The sequence below is a fragment of the Rhinichthys klamathensis genome, unplaced genomic scaffold (assembly GCF_029890125.1).
Source record: "Rhinichthys klamathensis goyatoka isolate OS25496 unplaced genomic scaffold, OSU_Roscu_1.1 h1tg000076l_1, whole genome shotgun sequence".
In the NCBI taxonomy this organism is placed as follows: Eukaryota; Metazoa; Chordata; class Actinopteri; order Cypriniformes; family Leuciscidae; genus Rhinichthys; species Rhinichthys klamathensis.
The window spans coordinates 5263637-5282768 of NW_026606618.1; the positions used below are offsets into that span (position 1 = coordinate 5263637).

At 37.9% G+C, this 19132-nt stretch overlaps 3 protein-coding genes across 9 annotated transcripts in view; all 3 read left to right on the forward strand.

Moving 5' to 3' along the window:
- The first annotated feature begins 940 nt into the window (after positions 1–940).
- zgc:101783 (uncharacterized protein LOC447883 homolog) lies at positions 941–5801 on the forward strand. 5 transcript variants are annotated; one of them, XM_056251120.1, is made up of 11 exons: positions 941–1016; positions 1355–1465; positions 1556–1594; positions 2372–2476; positions 2621–2680; positions 2764–2878; positions 2962–3020; positions 5042–5092; positions 5187–5271; positions 5367–5493; positions 5590–5801. In XM_056251120.1, exons 2-11 carry the CDS (start codon positions 1447–1449, stop codon positions 5674–5676), a joined length of 747 nt encoding a protein of 248 aa, XP_056107095.1. In that variant the 5' UTR covers positions 941–1016; positions 1355–1446; the 3' UTR covers positions 5677–5801. The 5 variants fall into 5 exon arrangements, with proteins under 5 accessions (XP_056107095.1, XP_056107097.1, XP_056107100.1 ...); XM_056251121.1 differs by having other exon boundaries at positions 990–1016; positions 1429–1465; XM_056251122.1 differs by lacking the exon at positions 1556–1594 and having other exon boundaries at positions 942–1016.
- A 415-nt stretch (positions 5802–6216) lies between these two features.
- Positions 6217–11647, forward strand: LOC130085380 (E3 ubiquitin-protein ligase Hakai). Of its 3 annotated transcripts, none has more exons than XM_056251117.1 (6): positions 6217–6434; positions 6922–7077; positions 7820–7920; positions 8021–8104; positions 8192–8265; positions 10440–11647. In XM_056251117.1, exons 1-6 carry the CDS (start codon positions 6245–6247, stop codon positions 11377–11379), a joined length of 1545 nt encoding a protein of 514 aa, XP_056107092.1. In that variant the 5' UTR covers positions 6217–6244; the 3' UTR covers positions 11380–11647. The 3 variants fall into 3 exon arrangements, with proteins under 3 accessions (XP_056107092.1, XP_056107091.1, XP_056107094.1); XM_056251116.1 differs by having other exon boundaries at positions 6218–6434; positions 10425–11647; XM_056251119.1 differs by having other exon boundaries at positions 6220–6353; positions 10425–11647.
- A 2017-nt stretch (positions 11648–13664) lies between these two features.
- Positions 13665–19132, forward strand: part of celsr1b (cadherin EGF LAG seven-pass G-type receptor 1b) — a 48943-nt gene continuing 43475 nt past the window's right edge. The window contains exon 1 of the mRNA XM_056251126.1: positions 13665–17310. Coding sequence (XP_056107101.1) covers positions 13839–17310 — 3472 coding nt within the window. The 5' untranslated portion in view covers positions 13665–13838. The remainder of the gene's footprint in view (positions 17311–19132) is intronic.

Below are 19132 nucleotides of genomic sequence, written 5' to 3' on the forward strand. Positions count from 1 at the left end.
TGCTTTCATTTGGAAAATAAATAAATATCTACATTCAAAAAATATATATAATAAAAGAATACGAGGAAGGAAATACATTTTGATATCATGAATGGGGTTCTTAAACTTAAATGGCTGCAATCTTTTATCAAGAATGAGCATTCATTTTGGTTTGCAAATTCATCAAGTCTTTTCAACAAAAAAAATGTGGAGGTATAAAACTTTTTTTTTTTACAATGTGACTTCGAGATATCTAAAGTTCCATTGAAAATATCTGTTTAGTTCGTACAGCTTACAAAAGCTCCGAACGCGCGATGTATAGGCCTACAATAAATTAATAGCATGATTCTATATTTCGGTGTAGTACCCATAGTACCGGCCACATGTGAGAAGTTTTTTTTTTTTTTTTTTTTTTTTTTTTTTTTTTTTTATTGAAATTTTTCTTATCACAATAAACAATAAAAACGTCTGACAAAGAAGAAAAATATGACATCCTCAAAATGTACAATATAACCTTATTGTATTGTAAACTAAGAGTCACACCTCCTGAAAATCATCTGAAACGACATTTTCTATACTGTTCACATGACAAGGGAGAACAAACCAGATTGAAAGAACTCAAAACAATAAAAATAAACAAAAACAAAATAATAACATAAACAAACCAAAAAAGAGGGACTCAGCTCATCTGAAGTGTTATTAAACGATTATACAGTTTTTTAGCCTGGGCATTCTCAACCTTTATAAGACAGTTTTGAAACAGCAAAAGTTCATTTTTAAATGCAGACCATGTGGGGCCACATGTGAGAAGTGCTGGTACTCAATATATGTGCTAGTCGTGCTCCTGTAGTCGACTCGACACCACCATCTAGCGGTTTGGCGGCGTAGTGCGTACTCGCTGAACGACAGACACACCAACGTGAGGCTACGGTGTCCACAAACGGTCAATAGCCTTATTTTTGTCATACTAATTCCCTGTTAGGTACAACAGTATGAAAAATGCATGGACTCACGAGGGGAATCTTTCTTCTAAATGAGTAGGATAGATTGCTTGCTTTATACTACTTTTTAAATATTTGCCTAGTCTATCTAGCCTATGTGTTTATTTTAATAGGTCTCCATTGTCTATGTAAAAGGAAATAGTAGTAACGACGGCAAACGTCATTATTGACATGAAAGTTGACAAACTGGATTTAAAGCGTTTTAGCCAGAATTCTAAAGAACGAGTTTATCAAGTTGGACAGAATATGGGTTAAATGCACTTTGCACTGCCATTAGTCAGCCTTACGCATAGTCTCTAGAGCAACTTTATTAAATTAGATCCGCAAGGACAAGATTTATATATATACATATAGTTCTAAATATTTTTTTATAGAAAGCGATCAATTGATAGATTGCTGATGTGGTGTGCTGAATAACTTTTTCTACACCTTCACTGGATCTACAGAGCCGAACATTTCAGTCATCATGATATACGTTAGAAGAGGTTGGTTTTGCTTCTCTTCGCTGCCTATTTCTCTCTCTCTCTCTCTCTCTCTCTCATGTTTCATGTTAATGTTGACATTTGTATTTCTAGTTGGTCCCCTTGTGGTACACAGGAGACAGAGAGGCAAAAGTAAGTTATGTTTTTGAAGACATGCTAGATGTCTCGTTCAGTGCAGTGTTTCCTGGTTACATTGTCTTCTGTCACAATGCAGAAGCAGTACATTTGAAAAGTGACTGTGAATGCAAATGTTTCCTTACTTTGCATAGATGGCAGACTCTAAAAGCTTTATTCTCAGCCTTTAACGTTTTTTCGTGATACCATAGCCCTTCTTGACTTTTTATAGTAGCCGAATGTTCTTCTATGAAAACCAACCAAATTTAAATTAGGTTGAATTTTGAATTTTGTTCCTGCTGATAAAAACATGGCATGTCTGCTTAAAGTGGTCAAACAGGTTTTGACATGAGAACTGCTGTTTTGTTAGTGATCCAAGGTGGTCTACGAGATCTAACCAGCTTAATTAACCAATAGGATCTCAGGCCCTAATGACCATAAATGCCCAACATGGTCCAGAAAATACGAAAAACCAGTTACCATCAGAAAAGTATCAGTAGTAATAATAATAATAATTTGTTACATTTATATAGCGCTTTTCTGGGTACTCAAAGCGCTTTACATGGAAGGGGGAATCTCCTCAACCACCACCAATGTGCAGCATCCACCTGGATGATGCGACGGCAGCCATATTGCGCCAGAACGCCCACCACACACCAGCTTACTGGTGGAGAGGAGACAGTACATTTTTAAACTTTTGTTCCACTTTTGAAAGGATGCACAAACATTAAATCTATGAACAAAGATGGATATTACGGTAAAATGAGAATTATATAATCACAATTGTTTTCACAGAAAAATTGAAATTTATTTTCATGATGGCTGCCCTCATAATATCCATAAGCTTTGTCCTCAAGCTCCTGCAGATGAATCCTGAATTAACTGTATCAAATTTAGTGGGTGAGTTACTGATATAAAGACTATTTTATTTTAATCAACAGATTTTTTTTAAATTAATTATATAATTAATTAATTTAGCTTCTTTAAAATTCCTACTAATATATAGGATAAACAATGTATGTTTTATATTTTTCTCTAACCCAGAAAGGTCAGTGGGGGGAGGAGTTTATGTCCCGTGGAAACCTGATAATCACAAAAATGATGGTAAGCAATTACCGAATTATCTGGTCTGGTACAGTGTAAAAAAAACTTTAAGGGTAAATATTTACATGTCTATGTTTTATCAGGTCCTAAAAGCAAATGTGGCCTCCCAAAACCATGTCCTGGAAAAGATTTTGCCTTTAAGATTTACAGCGGTGCAACAAACATCATTGGTCCACAAATATGCTTTGACGGAAAAATGTAAATATACTTTTACTGAATGATTAAACCAACACCATAAGTGCTATTTGACAGAATTTAAACCATTTCTGCAATTGTTTTAGGATAATAGAGAAAGACACACGTGGTAATTGGCCAGGAATTAATATTGCTGTTATCAATGGTAAGTATTTTGAGCCCTTTTTAAAAAAGCAAAAATTAAAATGGCACCATGTTTTGTATTTAGTAATATTTTAATATTAGTATTTTTAAATATTTTATCAATATGTGGCAAGAAAAAGTATGTGAACCCCCTGGAATTAACCGGTAACTTCTGCAATAATTTGCCATAAAATGTGATTGATCCTTATCTATAAGTCACAACAATAGACAGACACAATGTGCTTAACCTGATAACACGCAAACAATTTTAATTTCTCGTGTCTTTTTGAACACACCCATTAAACAGTCCCAGTGTTGGAGGAAAAACTAAGTGGATCAATAGACTAATTACTTCAACGAAAGCTAATACCTTGCACACCTGAATCCAATTAATAAAATTAGTGAAGGTGTGGTTTAGAGCTACTTTGATTGATAAATTACATGCAAATATTTTTAAGACTGCTTTTGGTAAGAAGCATAAACTGATGTGAACCGTCTGAAAAGGTATACACAGCAATCTCAGTGTTTAGGCGTCCATCAGTCAAAAGTTTGACAAATTGTCTATAAATGGAGACAGTTAAGTATTGTGGCTAAGCTTCCTAGAAGTGGGTGCCCAACCGAGATGATTCCTAAGGCACAACGCAGAATCCTCAATGAGGTAAAGAAGAACCCACGAGTAAAATCTAAAGGCTTGATGACATCATTCATGATCACTGGAACTGGCAAACATCCAGAACACCATGGAGGAAGCCACTGCTCTCCCGTAAAAAACAAACATTGCTGTGTGCCTGAGGTTTGCAAAAGAGCACATCATTACTGGGAAAAACGTTTTATGGACTGAGGAAACAAAAGTTTAATTGTTCTGGAATAATATTTAGTGCCATATGGAGCAAAAAAGGGCACAGCTCACCAACACCAAAACATCATCCCAACAGTGAAGTACTGTATGGTGGAGGGAACATTATGATTTGGGCTTGCTTCACTGCGTTAGGGCCTGGACCTCTTGCCATCATTGAGGGGAAAATAAATTCCCAAGTTTACCATAATATCCTACAGGATAATGTCAGGGTGGGTGTCTGCTAGCTGTAGCTTAAGTTGGGTGATGCAGCAGGACAGTGACCCTATGTATCGAAGTAAATCCACCACAGACATCCCAGTCAGAGCCCAGATTTTAAAGTCGGCATGAAACGGAAGTTGAGATTGTCATTTTTTCCTTCTTGTGACGTATATCCGAGTGAAACGGCTTCTGAAATTAGAAAAAAAATTTAGGGCGGGGCTTGATTTCGTCCTTCGGGAATTGATTGGATCGTTGGAGGTTGGGCGTTGCAAACAAAATGGAGGCAGATTTGAATGCCAGTTTACATTCAGTTGTGGAGGATTTCTCTCCACCGGACTCCCCACCGTTACCCTCCCATGAAGGATTTTTTTATTGAGGAGCCCGGCGATGAGAACGAGGACGAGCAGCTAAATTTTCCATGTTACTGGCTGTGATGACTGACACTGACAGCGGTGCACCGATAGCCGCACCCTCGTCGGCTCTGGCCGCACCCTTTCGCCATGGCACGTGACCGAAAGAGAAGAGAGGTCGTTTCGAGGGGGAGATGTATTTGATTAAAGATTATAAGGGTACATGAATATTAAAAAAATAATGAAGTGCACAGATAGATCATTTATCATAAACGCTACAATATTACATATAAAAAGAAGATTTGTCAAAGTTGATTTCATGCCGACTTTAACCCCTGAGCTTTAACCCATTGCTGCCAAAGGAGGTTTGACCAGTAATTCGCTCCAATGATTCACTTACTTTTTCCTCTAGAACTATGAATGTGTAATGGGTGTGTTCAATAAAGACACAAGATATTAGATTTGTTTGTGTGTTATCAGCTTAAGCACATTGTGTTTGTCTATTGTTGTGACTTGGATGAGGATCAATCACATTATATGACAAATTACAGCAGAAAACCAGTTCATTCCAAGGGGTTCACATACATTTCTTGCCAGAGTGTAATATGTTTTCTTTCTTATTCATTAAAAATTCAGAAAAAACAGGTGAACACGTCAACACTGGCAGCTTCAATATGTGGAACGGAAGTATGTTGTGTCTTGACTTCATTACACCATGTTGTTCAGTATTTCTGCATTATAAATACTTTTTTCATTCTCCGTTCACATTTCCTGTTGACAGAGGTTGAGGATTTGATAGAGTTTCTGAAGTCAATTGAGGATGGTTCTCTTGTGTTGATAGCCTCTTTTGATGATCCAGCCACAAAGTAAGTTTCTTTTTTTTTAGTTTCATCATATACTACATTCACATCTTATGATGGTGTTGTCTCATGTCATGATTTGTATGCTTCCTTTATTATAGACTTAATGATGAAGCAAGGGCACTTATTGCAGATCTTGGCAGTTCATATATTTCCAAAATAAAATTCAGAGATAACTGGATCTTTGTGGGAGGAAAGAAAACCATAACCCATGTCTCCTTTGAGACGGTAACCCATTTATAACCCAAATTCACCCATTTATGTGCTTAAGTTTATGCAATGAAAATACTTAATGTATGCCTCTCCCTTTTCTGTCTTTTTCAGCACATGAAGAATGATAGGGAAACTAATAAGTATGAAAGCTGGCCAGAAATGATCGAGTTGGAAGGTTGCATACCAAGAATAGACTAATTTTTTTTTTCCTGTAGCACAATTTTTCTGCTAAAAGAACATTTGCATGTGTGTATGAGTAATTTTTAAACCTGTCTTCAGAAGCTATTTATTCGTCTTCAACAATACAACAAGCTGACCCACAATGTGTTTCTGAGTTTTTTTCTTCTTATGTTTCTATTACTATCTGAGACCATATACGTCACTGTTTCAATATGGTGCAATTTTTTAATGGGTTATCATAGAATTTATAATATAATAAAGGCCTATAATATAGTTTGATTTTAATTTAGATGGAAAAATTTGTACATTTTGTTGGGTTTTATGTTAAAAATTAATTTTTAAATTCATTGTAAATGTAATCATTATTGTTAATGTTTATATTGTTGTATTCATATGGTTTATTTATTATGTTAAAGTGTATGTTGCAGTGTTTTCTTTTGTCTGTATCCTATATAAAACATTACTTTTGTTTTCAATTCTGAATGGGTTTTGCTTGTAACACTACTTTTGGTGGTTGCATATGTAAAACGCAATTTTCAATCGATGTATAAATAACAAAAACTCGACACATGATGCAAAACATCATATGCGTAAATTGTGCGCAACGTTGAACTCCAAACCACACGAAGCCACTCCCACCACCTCATCGCAGATTCGCAGTATGTATGAACAGCGTCTAGTCATGGACCAAAATGGTGAGCTACAAGCTAATGTAACGAAGTATTTTTCTGCAGCAGGTTTACGTTTTAAATACCCAAAATGCTTTCTAGTGGAAGGTAACCACCTGCCAGTAAACAAGCGAACCCTGGTGTTATTTATACGTTGTTGTGTATTGGCAGTAAACGCATTAATGGATGTATCCAGCTAGCCGCTGACATGACCAACTAGTGCTGCGCGCGGGTCCAGCAAGTGCCAGATTTAAATAAACGCAGGAGACATTCACATTGGACTTCCAAATATCTTTTTAAACACAGTTATAATCATTAGCTACTATGTAAAGTTGTGTATAAGCTTTATAGCAAGACCTGCCCCTACTATGGTTGTAGTTTATTAATACTTAGTTTCCTCTCCCCTTTTTTATTGAGCACTTTTTGGATAACACAGGTCTCTATTCCTTAATTTGTCCATTTCCTACTTTTATGAAATGTTAATTTTTAATGATAATATGATGTGATTAATTTTAGATGAATAATGTATCAGTTTTAGTATTGTGCTTGTTAGTGTGTATTTCTTATTAATGATGTCTTGTGTATGTTTCCTCAGATGACCTTCAAGGAACTGATGGTTCAGGATCCCTTGGAGGTCTTGATGTTCGCAGACAGATCCCAATCAAGTTACTGTCTAAACAGACGGTAAGAGGCAAGCCGCCTGCCCGACCTCAGCGTCCCACCACCAGACTGCCCTCAAAAAGTGAAGAAGGTTAGTCTCACTAAGTGGATGCAGTATCGTGCAAAAGAGTGTTATCACCTTGTTCACTCTACACATAAATCTGATGTGTTTTCAAATCTGATCTTTAGGACTGACCACCAACGTGCGAGTAATGAGATTGTATCTGTCTGTTAAAACAGCAATTTAAATATCTGGTATATTTACATTGGATGGGCATCGTATCGGTATCAGGTATCAGCCGAAATTGGATAGTTATTTGTACATGTTCATTTTACATTTATATTACCTAACCTTCTTTGCTGTCTAATGCTCAATTAAAGTAAATGTTTTAATACACCTGTAATTTAATAATACTGTTAAATGTAATATTCAGCCAATCCAAAACCAAGATCCATTTTTCGTACTGTACATTATAATGTTGTGATGCCTAAATTCACTTGTAGCATTTAAAATGATTTTTTATTTTATTTTAGTTTTTTGTGTTTTGTTTTTCATTTGTTTATACATAATAATATACAATTTTAATATTGTCATTTATCAGATATTAGTCATAACATGAAAATAATTATCGGCTTATCGCATCAGCCAGAATTCTCATAGCAGTGAATCCCTGTTCATGTGTTTTTGGCTTTTTGGACTATAAACAGCTGGATTTGAGTCGGATACACCAACAAATGTGAATTTTGCTCAGTCTAAATAAAAAAATAGTAATGACTTGTTTATGAATATATTTATGTTTTTCTTTATTTATAAACTTAATTGTGATCTTCAGAGCCTTTCAGCTATAAACAAGAGGAAAGATTTGAGTGTAAATCTGGAGATGCTTATGGAAACCAGCGCAGATTCCCTCAGCCAATCTTCTGGGATTATAAGGTTACACATTTCTCATCAATCATTTTGAACAAATTTCAAACAATATTTTAATATTTAATAAAATATTTAATATAAGTGAGTGATCTGCTTATTTTCTCAGCTCAACTTGGTAGGAGTAAAAGATGACACTCCAGTTCATTTTTGTGACAAGTGTGGCCTGCCCATAAAGATCTATGGGCGAATGGTAAGATGGTAATGTCCCTAAAACATACTTTATACTGCTGGAGATCTTGTTTTGACAAGGTGTTTTTTTTTTTGTTTTTTTTTTCAGATTCCCTGTAAGCATGTGTTCTGCTATGACTGTGCATTGCACTATGAGAAGAAATGCGACAAGATGTGTCCTGGGTGAGTTTCTCCCACAGCAGTTTGTTTAAGGGGATTTTATCTTGTTCTTAGTATGTTTGTAGTTCAAGTGATGCTTTCAAAAACACTCCGCGTCTATCCCTGGTATATAAAGTTTGGATGTAGTGTTCCTCTAAATGTCTGCCTGTTGCCAGACTTATTCAGCAGGATTTTTTTCATTAGAGACTGAATATACATTTTAATTTATATTATAAATATATCATAAATCACAATTTTTCACAATTACAATCACAATATTTTTAGTTTCCAGTGTTAATTGATAATATTGAGAGCAATTTAGTTTTGGTGCACCACTTGCGTCTTTAGGGCTGTTTAAAAGACACATTATCAACTAAAAAATGGAAACTTTTTATGCGTTTTGACCATTCATTTACACGACAACGGTGTTTTGGGAGCCTAAGTTTTTTTTTTGAAAACAATATTTTTATCATCTCTGTAAAAACTACAACAATGTGAATTTGTGAAAATGCTGGCAGCACGCTCATGCGTATTACGTGTTCAGTCTATAGGCACATAGTGTTTCTTTACAAAGTGACATCGTCAATTACTGATCATAATTTAGTGTTTTGAATCGTTTTTGCTGATCAATGTGAATGAGGATGGTTTTGACAACGTTGTCATCTAGGTACATGAAGGAAAAACTTTTCCATTTTTAGTACATCGTTGTCGTGTAAACGTACCCTCAAATATTTGGCATATTGATATAGAATTGAAATGATATGCAGTCACAGGTGTCTATATCGACTATTTTACAACAGCTTTGAATGTGGTTCATCCAGTCTACTTTACACCGTCTATAACATAATGTGAAGCATCTGTTTTTGTACTGATGCCAGACATGTTATTTTTGGTTTACATTTTACAAAGTGCATATATTATTAATTCCCTGGATTATCAAAAAACAGGTGTTATGTATATAATATAATGTAATACATTTTTAGATCAAATTTCCAGGGAGGATGTCATGATATTTACCATTTCTGAGATTTTTACTGGCCATGATTTTAGCGTTCAATTACTTTTGGTCATAAAAGGATTTTAGACAATATCAGCATAAATCTTTTTTTATGGCTTTTTTAACAAAACAAAAATCATTGAATCGGAGCACACTAAAATATTATAGTATCACTAAACTGTGTTTTATTTGGTCTGTACAATTTTCTGTACTAATCTTAATTGTCCACCAATCAGTAAAGCTATACATGTGGAAAAAATAAATAAATAAAAAAAATCTGGGCAAAATTTAGTCCGGGAATCAGGCATCACAGTCTGACTACTAGGACCTGTAAATACTGGCATTATTATAAAATCAAAAAGAAAGTCATTGTTGCTGGTCTTGCAATAATAATTATGGCAATAAATAATAAGCTTTTACGTTGATATTGCCTAGGGTGTTCCTAAACTTTTGGAGGGCAATGTGAATACTGAATAGCAGGTCCTTTGTTCGTTCAGATGTCCTCAGATATAAATGGAAATCAGAGTAAAGGCCTGTTCTCACCAAGAACGATAACTATAATGATAACTATATTTGCGTCCACACCAACAAACGGTAACGGTCTGTTTAATCTAAGCAGGTGCGGTTTTAAAGTGTTTATAACATGTCTTTGAACATGTTTTTGCATTTACACGGCTTTAACCAGCATGTCCTCAGCATGCTATGTTTCGAGTGAATCTAATCTAAACAATCTAGAAGTGAATTTAGCTGATGTAGTCACTATTGTGGAATAAATACAACACCTAGTCTTTTTCACTGCAACTTCAAAGGAAGTAAGACAAAGTTGTCAACTAGCGCTGGATACCTGAGATAATTGTTTGTTAGCCTGACAAATAAATCTCATCTCCATTAATACTTCTCACCATCTTTTCTGAGGGTATGGCCGATTGTTTTCCATGTATCTATTTTCTTTAAAGTATCCTTAAAAAGGGGTGGATGTTTCTGGACCTCTGCGATTAACTTCTCTGCAATATCATCTGCCTTTTATCGTTCCTCTATATCATTATCGTTATAGCTGTGGTGTGGACTTCTTTTATATTGAGAACAATATTTCGAATTTTATCCTTATAGTTATAGTTGTTGGTGGGAACGGGCCTTAATAGTTTGTGTATAAGAGTCCACTTCCCCTACTAAATCCTAAGTTCAGTTTGTCCCTCTACAGCTGCACAGACCCTGTCCAGCGCATCGAGCAGTGCCAGCGTGGCTCCCTCTTCATGTGCAGCTTCGTGCAAAGCTGCAAACGCACCTACCTCTCACAGCGAGACCTGCAGGCCCACATCAACCATCGCCACATAAGGGCCAGCAAGACCGGAAGCTCTCGCCAGGATCCACCACACCCGACGCTGGTCTCTGACCCACCAGACCGCTTCCGGTTGCCTCCACCTCCCCACCTGTCTAAATCACACCCTCTCATTCCTTCCCCACTGCAAGGCCACGATAACTACAACCATCCACCTCCATCCTCACCCTCCGATCTGGGGCCTTCCCCACGGCCCCTCCCCCCGGAGACCTTCCGGATTGCCACAGTGACCACACGGAAGCATAGCAACCTCATCACAGTGCCCATTCATGATGATTCGGGGAGCTTGGGCCGCTCTCCCCGTGAGCCTCACCCACAGACACCTCCCGGCCCGCCTCCGCACCATCTCCCTGGTGATTACTCCAGCCAACCAGTGGTTTCTCACCCGCATCACATAATGCCCCCACCACAACAGCCACATTACAGGCCTCCGCCGCCCCCACCCCCCCCTATCAGCATCCCCATGCAGCACCCGCCGCAAGGCTCGGCCACACCTCACATGGTTTACAACCAGGCACCTCCCATGTCAACACCCCCTCCACCTGGACACATCATCAGCCAGATGCCACCCTACATGAATCACCCTCCACCAGGTCCGATTCCCCACTACAACCCAAACTCAATGCCACAGGACCAAGGCACTCTTAGCCCACCTTTTACCCAACCAGGTGGCATGAGCCCAGGGATGTGGCCCAATTCACGCGGACCCCATCCGCCCCGTATGCAGGGGCCGCCACCACAGGGACAGATGCCAGGGCCTCACCACCCTGACCAGTCACGATATAGACCGTATTACCAGTAGCATCCTGCCTGTGTTGGCTCTATCAGACTTTCTGACTGGATACTGTTAAACAAGCTTTGTGGGCTGTTTGTTTTCTGATGTAATCATCCCCATTGCTGGCCATTTTTTTTACTAATGTCCCTCATTCAGGGTGGTTCTGTGGAATTGAGAACTGAAGAGAGTGGCAAAAAAACCCTACGTTTTTGGTTGGAAGAATTTAAGTTTAGTTTGAAACGTTTACATAATGTTGTACCCATCAACTGCAATAAATGAAACTTGAACACATGAATTTTATTTAGATATTTAGTTTGAATTGAATCACTTTTTGGCACAAAGATTGAAGCTATTTAAAGGGATAGTTCATCCAAAAATGAAAATTGTCATCATTCACTCGCCCTCATGTCATTCCAAAACTGTATGACTGACTTTCTTCTGGGGAACACAAAATAAGATATTTTGACAGAATTATAGGTGAACTATCCCTTGGCTTTAACAATTATAATTTGGATTTTTAAGTCAATATGTATTAAAAAATCAGCAGTATGTAAAGAAATATATATTGTTTGTGTGTTTAGCGAGCATACTACTTGTTGCACTGTGAGAAAATCACATTTGTGGACGTCTGTTTATTTTTTCATTCAAATTGAAGGCTGTGTTAATTGTTCTAATTCGATGAGAATAGGGAAGCCCTATTATTGGAATCATTTTCAGAACGATTTTTTCAGCTGTTGAACGGTAAAACCATTGTCAGCCAATCAGAATACACCCACAGCATGTGCTTGTAATAAACAGAATTTTATCAGGCATTAATGTGGATTCTATAGTTATCGTTATAGTTATCCTTCTTGGTGTGAATGGGCCTTAAGTTAATACTTAAAGATTTTTTTTTTTTTAAATGATCATAGAATGTGTGTTCTAAACCACTGTTTCTTTCAACCTGGATTTGATTGGTACAGTGCCCCACTAAAGTTAGCCACACTTATTGCAAAGAAATTATTCTAGACCTTTTCTCAGAATTAATGTTATTTATTCAGCCAATTTCCCAATTACTTTTTCCATAACTTGTGCCAAAGTTATTTAGCATCAAGTTCCTTTTGAGAGTAACCATATATGGATATCTTCAACTAACGATTGACCAGAGGCAAGGCAAGACTTTATAATGTTTTTCATTTTTAGACAGTCTTTTGTCTGTCTATTGTTTTGTATTTTAAGACATGAAACGTTATTGTGCAATGTTTTGCTAAGTTGTGTTATTGTTCTTTACAATAATTTTATTTATATATATATATATATATATATATATATATATATATATATATATGCACACAACAAATATAACAAAGGAAGATATTTTGAAGAATGTCGGTAACCAGACAGTTGATGGACCCCCATTGACTTCCATTGTATATTTTTTTCCTACTATAGAAGTCAATGGGGTCCATCAACTGTTTGGTTACCCATATTCTTAAAAATATCTTCTTTCGTGTTCAGCAGAAGAAAGAAATTCATACAGGTTTGAAAAAACTTGAGGGTGAGTAAATGATGACAGAATTTTCATTTTTAAGTGAACTATTCATTTAAGTATCCACAAGGGGGCGTACTCAACCAAGATCTGCCCAAGATCACTACTATCATACGAAACACTTGTATCTTCTTATGTATGTAAACTAAATTCCATTTCATGCTGTTTTATATTGGGAAATGAGTAAGAGTTGAACATGAAATCTATTTCCTCGGGATAGACAAGGTATTTCAGCACGTTTTCTTTTTTCAAGAAATCAGATAATTTAATTGAGTAATAGCCTACATCTATTTTATTGGTGTTTATTTATGGCTGAACAATGCACGGTGAAAAAGGTTGTACATGGAATGAACAGAGTAAGTAGGGCTACCGCTAAAAGTGTTCAAATGATTATGGAAATGTTAACAACCCAAGTCTGTGTGTGTGTGTGTATATATATATATATATATATATATATATATATATATATATATATATATATATATATATATATTAAGTTGGAACAAAAAATACCTTTTTTATTTTTTAAATCTTATTTTTAACTATTCTTGTGTCTCTTTTAGTATTTAGAATTTAGAGTATTTAGAACATTTTAATCTTTTACATAATAGGGGAAAAATTCAACGTGAAAATTTAGATTGATGAAATGGTTTACATTTAAGTTTAAAACTGTGTTCTTTAATAGCCACGAATGTAAGCTATTCGGTTGAGCTCATTGGATATTTCAAAATCACAATGCATGAGTAGGTCCATGCAAATTGTTGTGGGAGGGGAGGGAGAAGAGCCATCTTACTCATTAAAACTTATCAGTGCAGCTCTCTGGTCCCTGCTGCTCTGCACACAGAAACATGCCTTGACCCAATGTGCATTTTCACGTTACAGGAATGGTTGGAATTTTGCAGACTGCGGACGTTCTGGATCGTTTGGACTAATTTTCTCAACGAGATGCGCGTGAGCCATGGAATTACCAGTGATATGGATGTGCTTTGGGTTACTTATTCATCTCTCACCGTTTGGATGCTTGGATTTACATCTATCGGAAGCCCTCCAGCCTGGTGCAACACTGGCAAATGTATCAATCGGGCCAGAATGGACGTACATAATCGACAGAAGTCTCACAGATAAGTCTTTACGGCACGTTCTAAAGATCAGAAGAAGTGATGGGCTGGTATCACTCGCGCGCAAAGTTGACTGCACTCGTTTACCGAGAAATCCTGTGCCACTGTATTTGCGGATTAAATCTCTGGTTTCAGAAAACTTCATTCTGCTTAATTTCAATACATTCGTTCATGGGCATAACTGCTTCAATAAATACAAAAGAAAAAATCGTAAACCAGATGCCTATATATATCTCTTGACTGGGTATGAGACATGTTTTTCTTTAGACTTCTTACCCATAAACATTTACGAACGTTTACCTGTATCCATGCGGAGTTCTCAAATGTTTCGTGGTAGGTGTGTGGAGAAAGACCAGCGGCACGTTATTTCCCTCAGGAGCACGAGCCTCTGTTTACCTCATGAAGCGAATTTGTTTTGTTTAATGCCTAACTCACTGAATGGCTCTTTATTTGTCGATGTTAAGTTACATTTAAGCAGAAAACACATTGGAGGTCAATTAGACCCGTGGGCTAAACGTCAAAAAAGAAACGTGAACTCTGCTCCTCAGTTTCAACTGCCAAACTACCAGGTATCAGTGCCCGAGAACGAGCCCTCGGGAACGCGCGTCATTACCCTCAAAGCCTTCGACGCCGATGATGGAGACGCTGGTGTTGTTGAATACGATATGGAAGCTCTTTTTGACAGCAGATCTAACCATTTATTTCAAATAAACCCTGATACGGGTGGTATAACTACTCTGCAACCTTTAGACAGGGAAGTTAAAGACACGCATGTGTTCAAAGTTACTGCTACTGATAGGGGAACCCCTAAAAGATCAGCTATCGCGTACCTCACTATCACAGTCAGCGATACTAACGACCACGCGCCAGTTTTTGAACAAAATGAGTATAGGGTTAGTATTCGAGAAAATGTTGAAGTAGGCTTTGAAGTGATGACTATTAGGGCTACAGATGGAGACGCCCCTTCTAATGCCAATATGATTTATAAGATTGTGAATAATGATGAGGTGAACACTTGCTTTGAAATTGATCCAAGGAATGGGTTGGTCAAAACCAGAGTCAGACCAGACAGAGAAGTTAAATCTCAGTACAGGATTATTGTTGAAGCCAACGACCAGGGCAGAGAGCCCGGTCCACGTACTGCCACAGCCACAGTGCACATCTTCGTAGAGGATGAGAATGATAACTACCCTCAGTTTAGTGAGAAGAGATATGTAGTTCAAGTTCCTGAAAACATAGCCGTGAATTCACAAGTAGCTGTGGTGAAGGCTACAGATAAAGATGCCGGGAATAATGCAAAAGTGCATTACAGCATCATAAATGGGAATATAAAGGGCCAGTTTTACATACACTCCCCTACGGGTGTCATTGATGTTATCAGCCCTCTAGATTTTGAGATGATAAGAGACTACACACTGCGAGTGAAAGCACAAGATGGAGGGCGACCACCTCTTATTAATGGCACAGGTATGGTTGTAATCCAAGTGGTGGATGTTAATGATAATGCCCCCATGTTTGTCAGCACACCCTTTCAAGCCTCAGTGTTAGAAAATGTTCCTGTAGGTTACTCAGTGATGCACATTCAAGCTATCGATGCTGATTCAGGTGATAATGCTCATTTGGAATACAAGCTAACTGACACATCACCTGGTTTTCCGTTCACTATCAATAACAACACTGGATGGATTACGGTTGGTGCCGAGTTGGACAGGGAAACTACAGAGTTTTACAGTTTTGGTGTTGAGGCCAGAGACTGCGGGGTTCCTACAATGTCATCTTCAGCTAGTGTAAGTGTCACTATACTAGATGTAAATGACAATGTCCCCACCTTCACACAGCACTTGTATAACCTAAAGGTCAATGAGGATGCAGCTGTGGGCACCAGTGTGCTTTCTGTCACAGCTGTAGACAGGGATGTAAACAGTGTGGTAACGTACCAAATATCTAGTGGGAACACACGGAACAGGTTCGCCATCACCAGCCAGAGTGGAGGGGGACTTATTACTTTAGCACTACCTCTGGACTACAAGCAAGAAAGGCAGTATCTCCTAACAATCACCGCCTCGGATGGTACACGCCATGACACAGCTCAAGTCTTCATTAATGTGACTGATGCCAACACCCATCGACCAGTATTTCAAAGTGCTAACTACCAGGTTTTAGTGAGCGAGGACCGGCCCGTAGGCTCAACTGTTGTGGTCATCAGTGCCACCGATGAGGACACTGGTGAAAACGCCCGGATCACTTATGAAATGGAGGACAATGTGCCACAGTTCAAGATTGATCCTGACACTGGTGCCATCACAACTCAGATTGAGATTGACTACGAAGATCTGGCATCCTACACACTTGCCATCATTGCCCGTGACAACGGCATTCCCCAGAAATCAGACACCACTTATGTAGAGATTATCATTCTTGATGCCAATGACAATGCACCGCAGTTCCTCCGGGACATCTACCAGGGAACGGTATTTGAGGATGCACCGGTATACACTAGTGTACTCCAGGTGTCCGCTTCAGACAGAGACTCGGGATCTAACGGTCGACTGAGCTACACCTTCCAGGGAGGAGATGATGGCGAGGGGGACTTTTTTATTGAGCCTTACTCTGGGATCATCAGAACGGCCCGCAAGCTCGACAGGGAAAACATTGCAGTGTATAATCTCAAGGCGTTTGCAGTGGACAAAGGAGTGCCCCCTCTCAAAGCAGCCGTAGACATTCATGTGTCGGTGTTGGACATAAACGACAATGCCCCTGTGTTTGAAAAGGACGAGTTGTATATATACGTAGAGGAAAACAGTGCCGTAGGGTCCACTCTTGCCCGTGTAAGTGCCACAGATCCAGATGAAGGTACCAATGCCCAGATCCTCTACCAGATTGTTGAGGGCAATATTCCTGAGGTCTTCCAGCTTGACATCTTCAGTGGAGATCTAATTGCCCTTACTGACCTAGACTACGAGACCAAGATGGAGTACGTAATAGTGGTCCAGGCCACATCCGCACCACTTGTCAGTCGGGCCACTATACACGTCCTCCTAGTAGATGTCAATGACAATGACCCTGTTCTACAGGATTTTGAGATTATTTTTAACAACTACATTACCAATAAGTCTAGCAGCTTTCCCACAGGAGCTATCGGGAAGGTGCCTGCTCGTGATCCAGATGTTTCTGACAAGCTCCTCTACACATTTGTTGAGGGAAATGAACTCAGCCTGCTGATTCTCAATCAAGACACTGGGGAGTTAAAGCTGAGCAAGGACTTGGATAACAACAGACCACTTGAGGCCACAATGAGGGTAACAGTTTCAGGTGAGACTCACTATACTGCACATACCACATTATTTGGGCACAATTTTTGTTTTGAAAAGTTAAAACTATTATGTGGCGAACAGGCGAAGTATTGTGTGCAGTGGTTTGATTGATTTTCAAAATCTGCTTTGCGAGTTGCCTTGTCATAGTAGAAGGGGATTTGTGCAAGCTTTTTTATTTTCATGCTGTGTTAATTGGTTTTCTTTAATGCTCTAAGTGATAGTGATCTGCCTCCTTGTGTGCTCTTCTCTTCTGGTGGGTTCTCAGTCCCTGAATATCTAAATTATTTTTACAGCCCTTCTGTGTCTCTGCTTATGCTCAACAATATTTGATGGCACTCCCTATAGTGAACAACATATCTATAACAACAATTATCATGCTTCTTTATTTGCAGCAATTCTGAAGTTTATTTTTTGCAATATATTATTCAATGAATATGAGATTGTTTTTGAAGCCTGTTCAAACCTCAGAGTCAAAAAAGTACTTGCAACATTACCTCATAATCACAACGGTATATCTCCGAATTGGTCATTCTGCAAATCACATTTAGGACTCACTTATCTCTCTTTTTTAAAAGTGTTGTAGCTGGGCCTATGGCATGCTCACACTATTTCAAAGTCTCTTCTACTTGGTACAGCAACTGTGGCTTGATAGTGAGATGTAATTGTTTCTAAATTGGTACTCTCCAACAATTTTCAAATTAACTGTTGTTGATCTTCTCCCACATTCCTCAGATGCATCAGAACATATTCCCTCTAACAACTACCATGCACTAACATGAATAAAAGTTAGTGATCCCTTCTCCCTTTGAATCTTGTAGAAATCAAATATCATTTTTACCTGTCAGTGTTGTTCGTTTCATGTACATTTTCCCCAGGAGCCAAAGCTTACAGAATGCCATGCCTTAGACAGTGACTGATCACGTGTCGAAGGAGGTTTTGACTTCGCTTATGATTTCAAGTCTTTATTCACATTCTGCATCCCCAGGCTGTACCATGCCCCAAGATTAATTTGAGAAAAATGAAGAGAAAAAAAACCCCAGCTAAAATATCTGAAATCCATAAGCTGAAAACCATGTTGCATGTCCAAACAAGATATCATGTGATATCAGGATTAGAACTGATGTCCATGGAGTGATAGATTCACAACGATAAAACTTGTTTGTCTCGTATAAGGTGTCACATTTGACAAGAAAATGTTGGGGGATTAATTGAAGAGCCTTTAAAACTCCTATGTAGGCTGTGTACAACTAGAGATTGTTTTGTGTTGTTTTGATTACTTGTTTAATTGTTGTCACAGCTTACAGAGGATCAGGATCAGCCAGTAAGTAGAGATGCACCCTTAGCATGTAGTTTCAATGACACACTGCCACTTAATTTGATTCTGAGAAATGTCATGTGCCACTGCTTAGTGGGCAGGCAAATAACTTCCTAGTACACAGTGACAGTGGAGGGAGAACACTAACATTACTGCTTATGATGAATAAAATCCTGCTTTTGTTCATTATAAACATAATGCATATACTTTTTTAACCTTGTTTTCTTTTTAATATACATTTTAATACATTTTATAAATTACAGATATTTTATTAGATATACATTTTTTTTTTTAAATTATTCAAATTAGTATCACATTGATTGCAATTATATTTACAGTGTGACAGTGGGGGAAAAAAACAGAATATGAGGCAATATGTTTGTAAAAACTGTCAAGAACTTTTCCTTCCACAAAATGTTCTATTCCTTTTTAAAATTTGGGTTAATTTGGAATAATCTCTCTGAGTTTCCTTCCACTTGGCTTCAACAAAGCTTTAGACCATCAA

What these genes read in the sequence shown, in the direction of transcription:
- zgc:101783 (XM_056251120.1), top strand. An exon ending in CAGGAGACAGAGAGGCAAAA is followed by an intron (nt 1,595 to 2,371) that starts GTAAGTTATGTT and finishes TTGTTTTCACAG; the next exon opens with AAAAATTGAAATTTATTTTC. An exon ending in TTTGATGATCCAGCCACAAA is followed by an intron (nt 5,272 to 5,366) that starts GTAAGTTTCTTT and finishes CCTTTATTATAG; the next exon opens with ACTTAATGATGAAGCAAGGG.
- LOC130085380 (XM_056251116.1), top strand. Translation starts at nt 6,245, where the DNA reads ATGCGTAAATTGTGCGCAACGTTGAACTCCAAACCACACGAAGCCACT. An exon ending in AAAATGCTTTCTAGTGGAAG is followed by an intron (nt 6,435 to 6,921) that starts GTAACCACCTGC and finishes ATGTTTCCTCAG; the next exon opens with ATGACCTTCAAGGAACTGAT. An exon ending in TAAAGATCTATGGGCGAATG is followed by an intron (nt 8,105 to 8,191) that starts GTAAGATGGTAA and finishes TTTTTTTTTCAG; the next exon opens with ATTCCCTGTAAGCATGTGTT.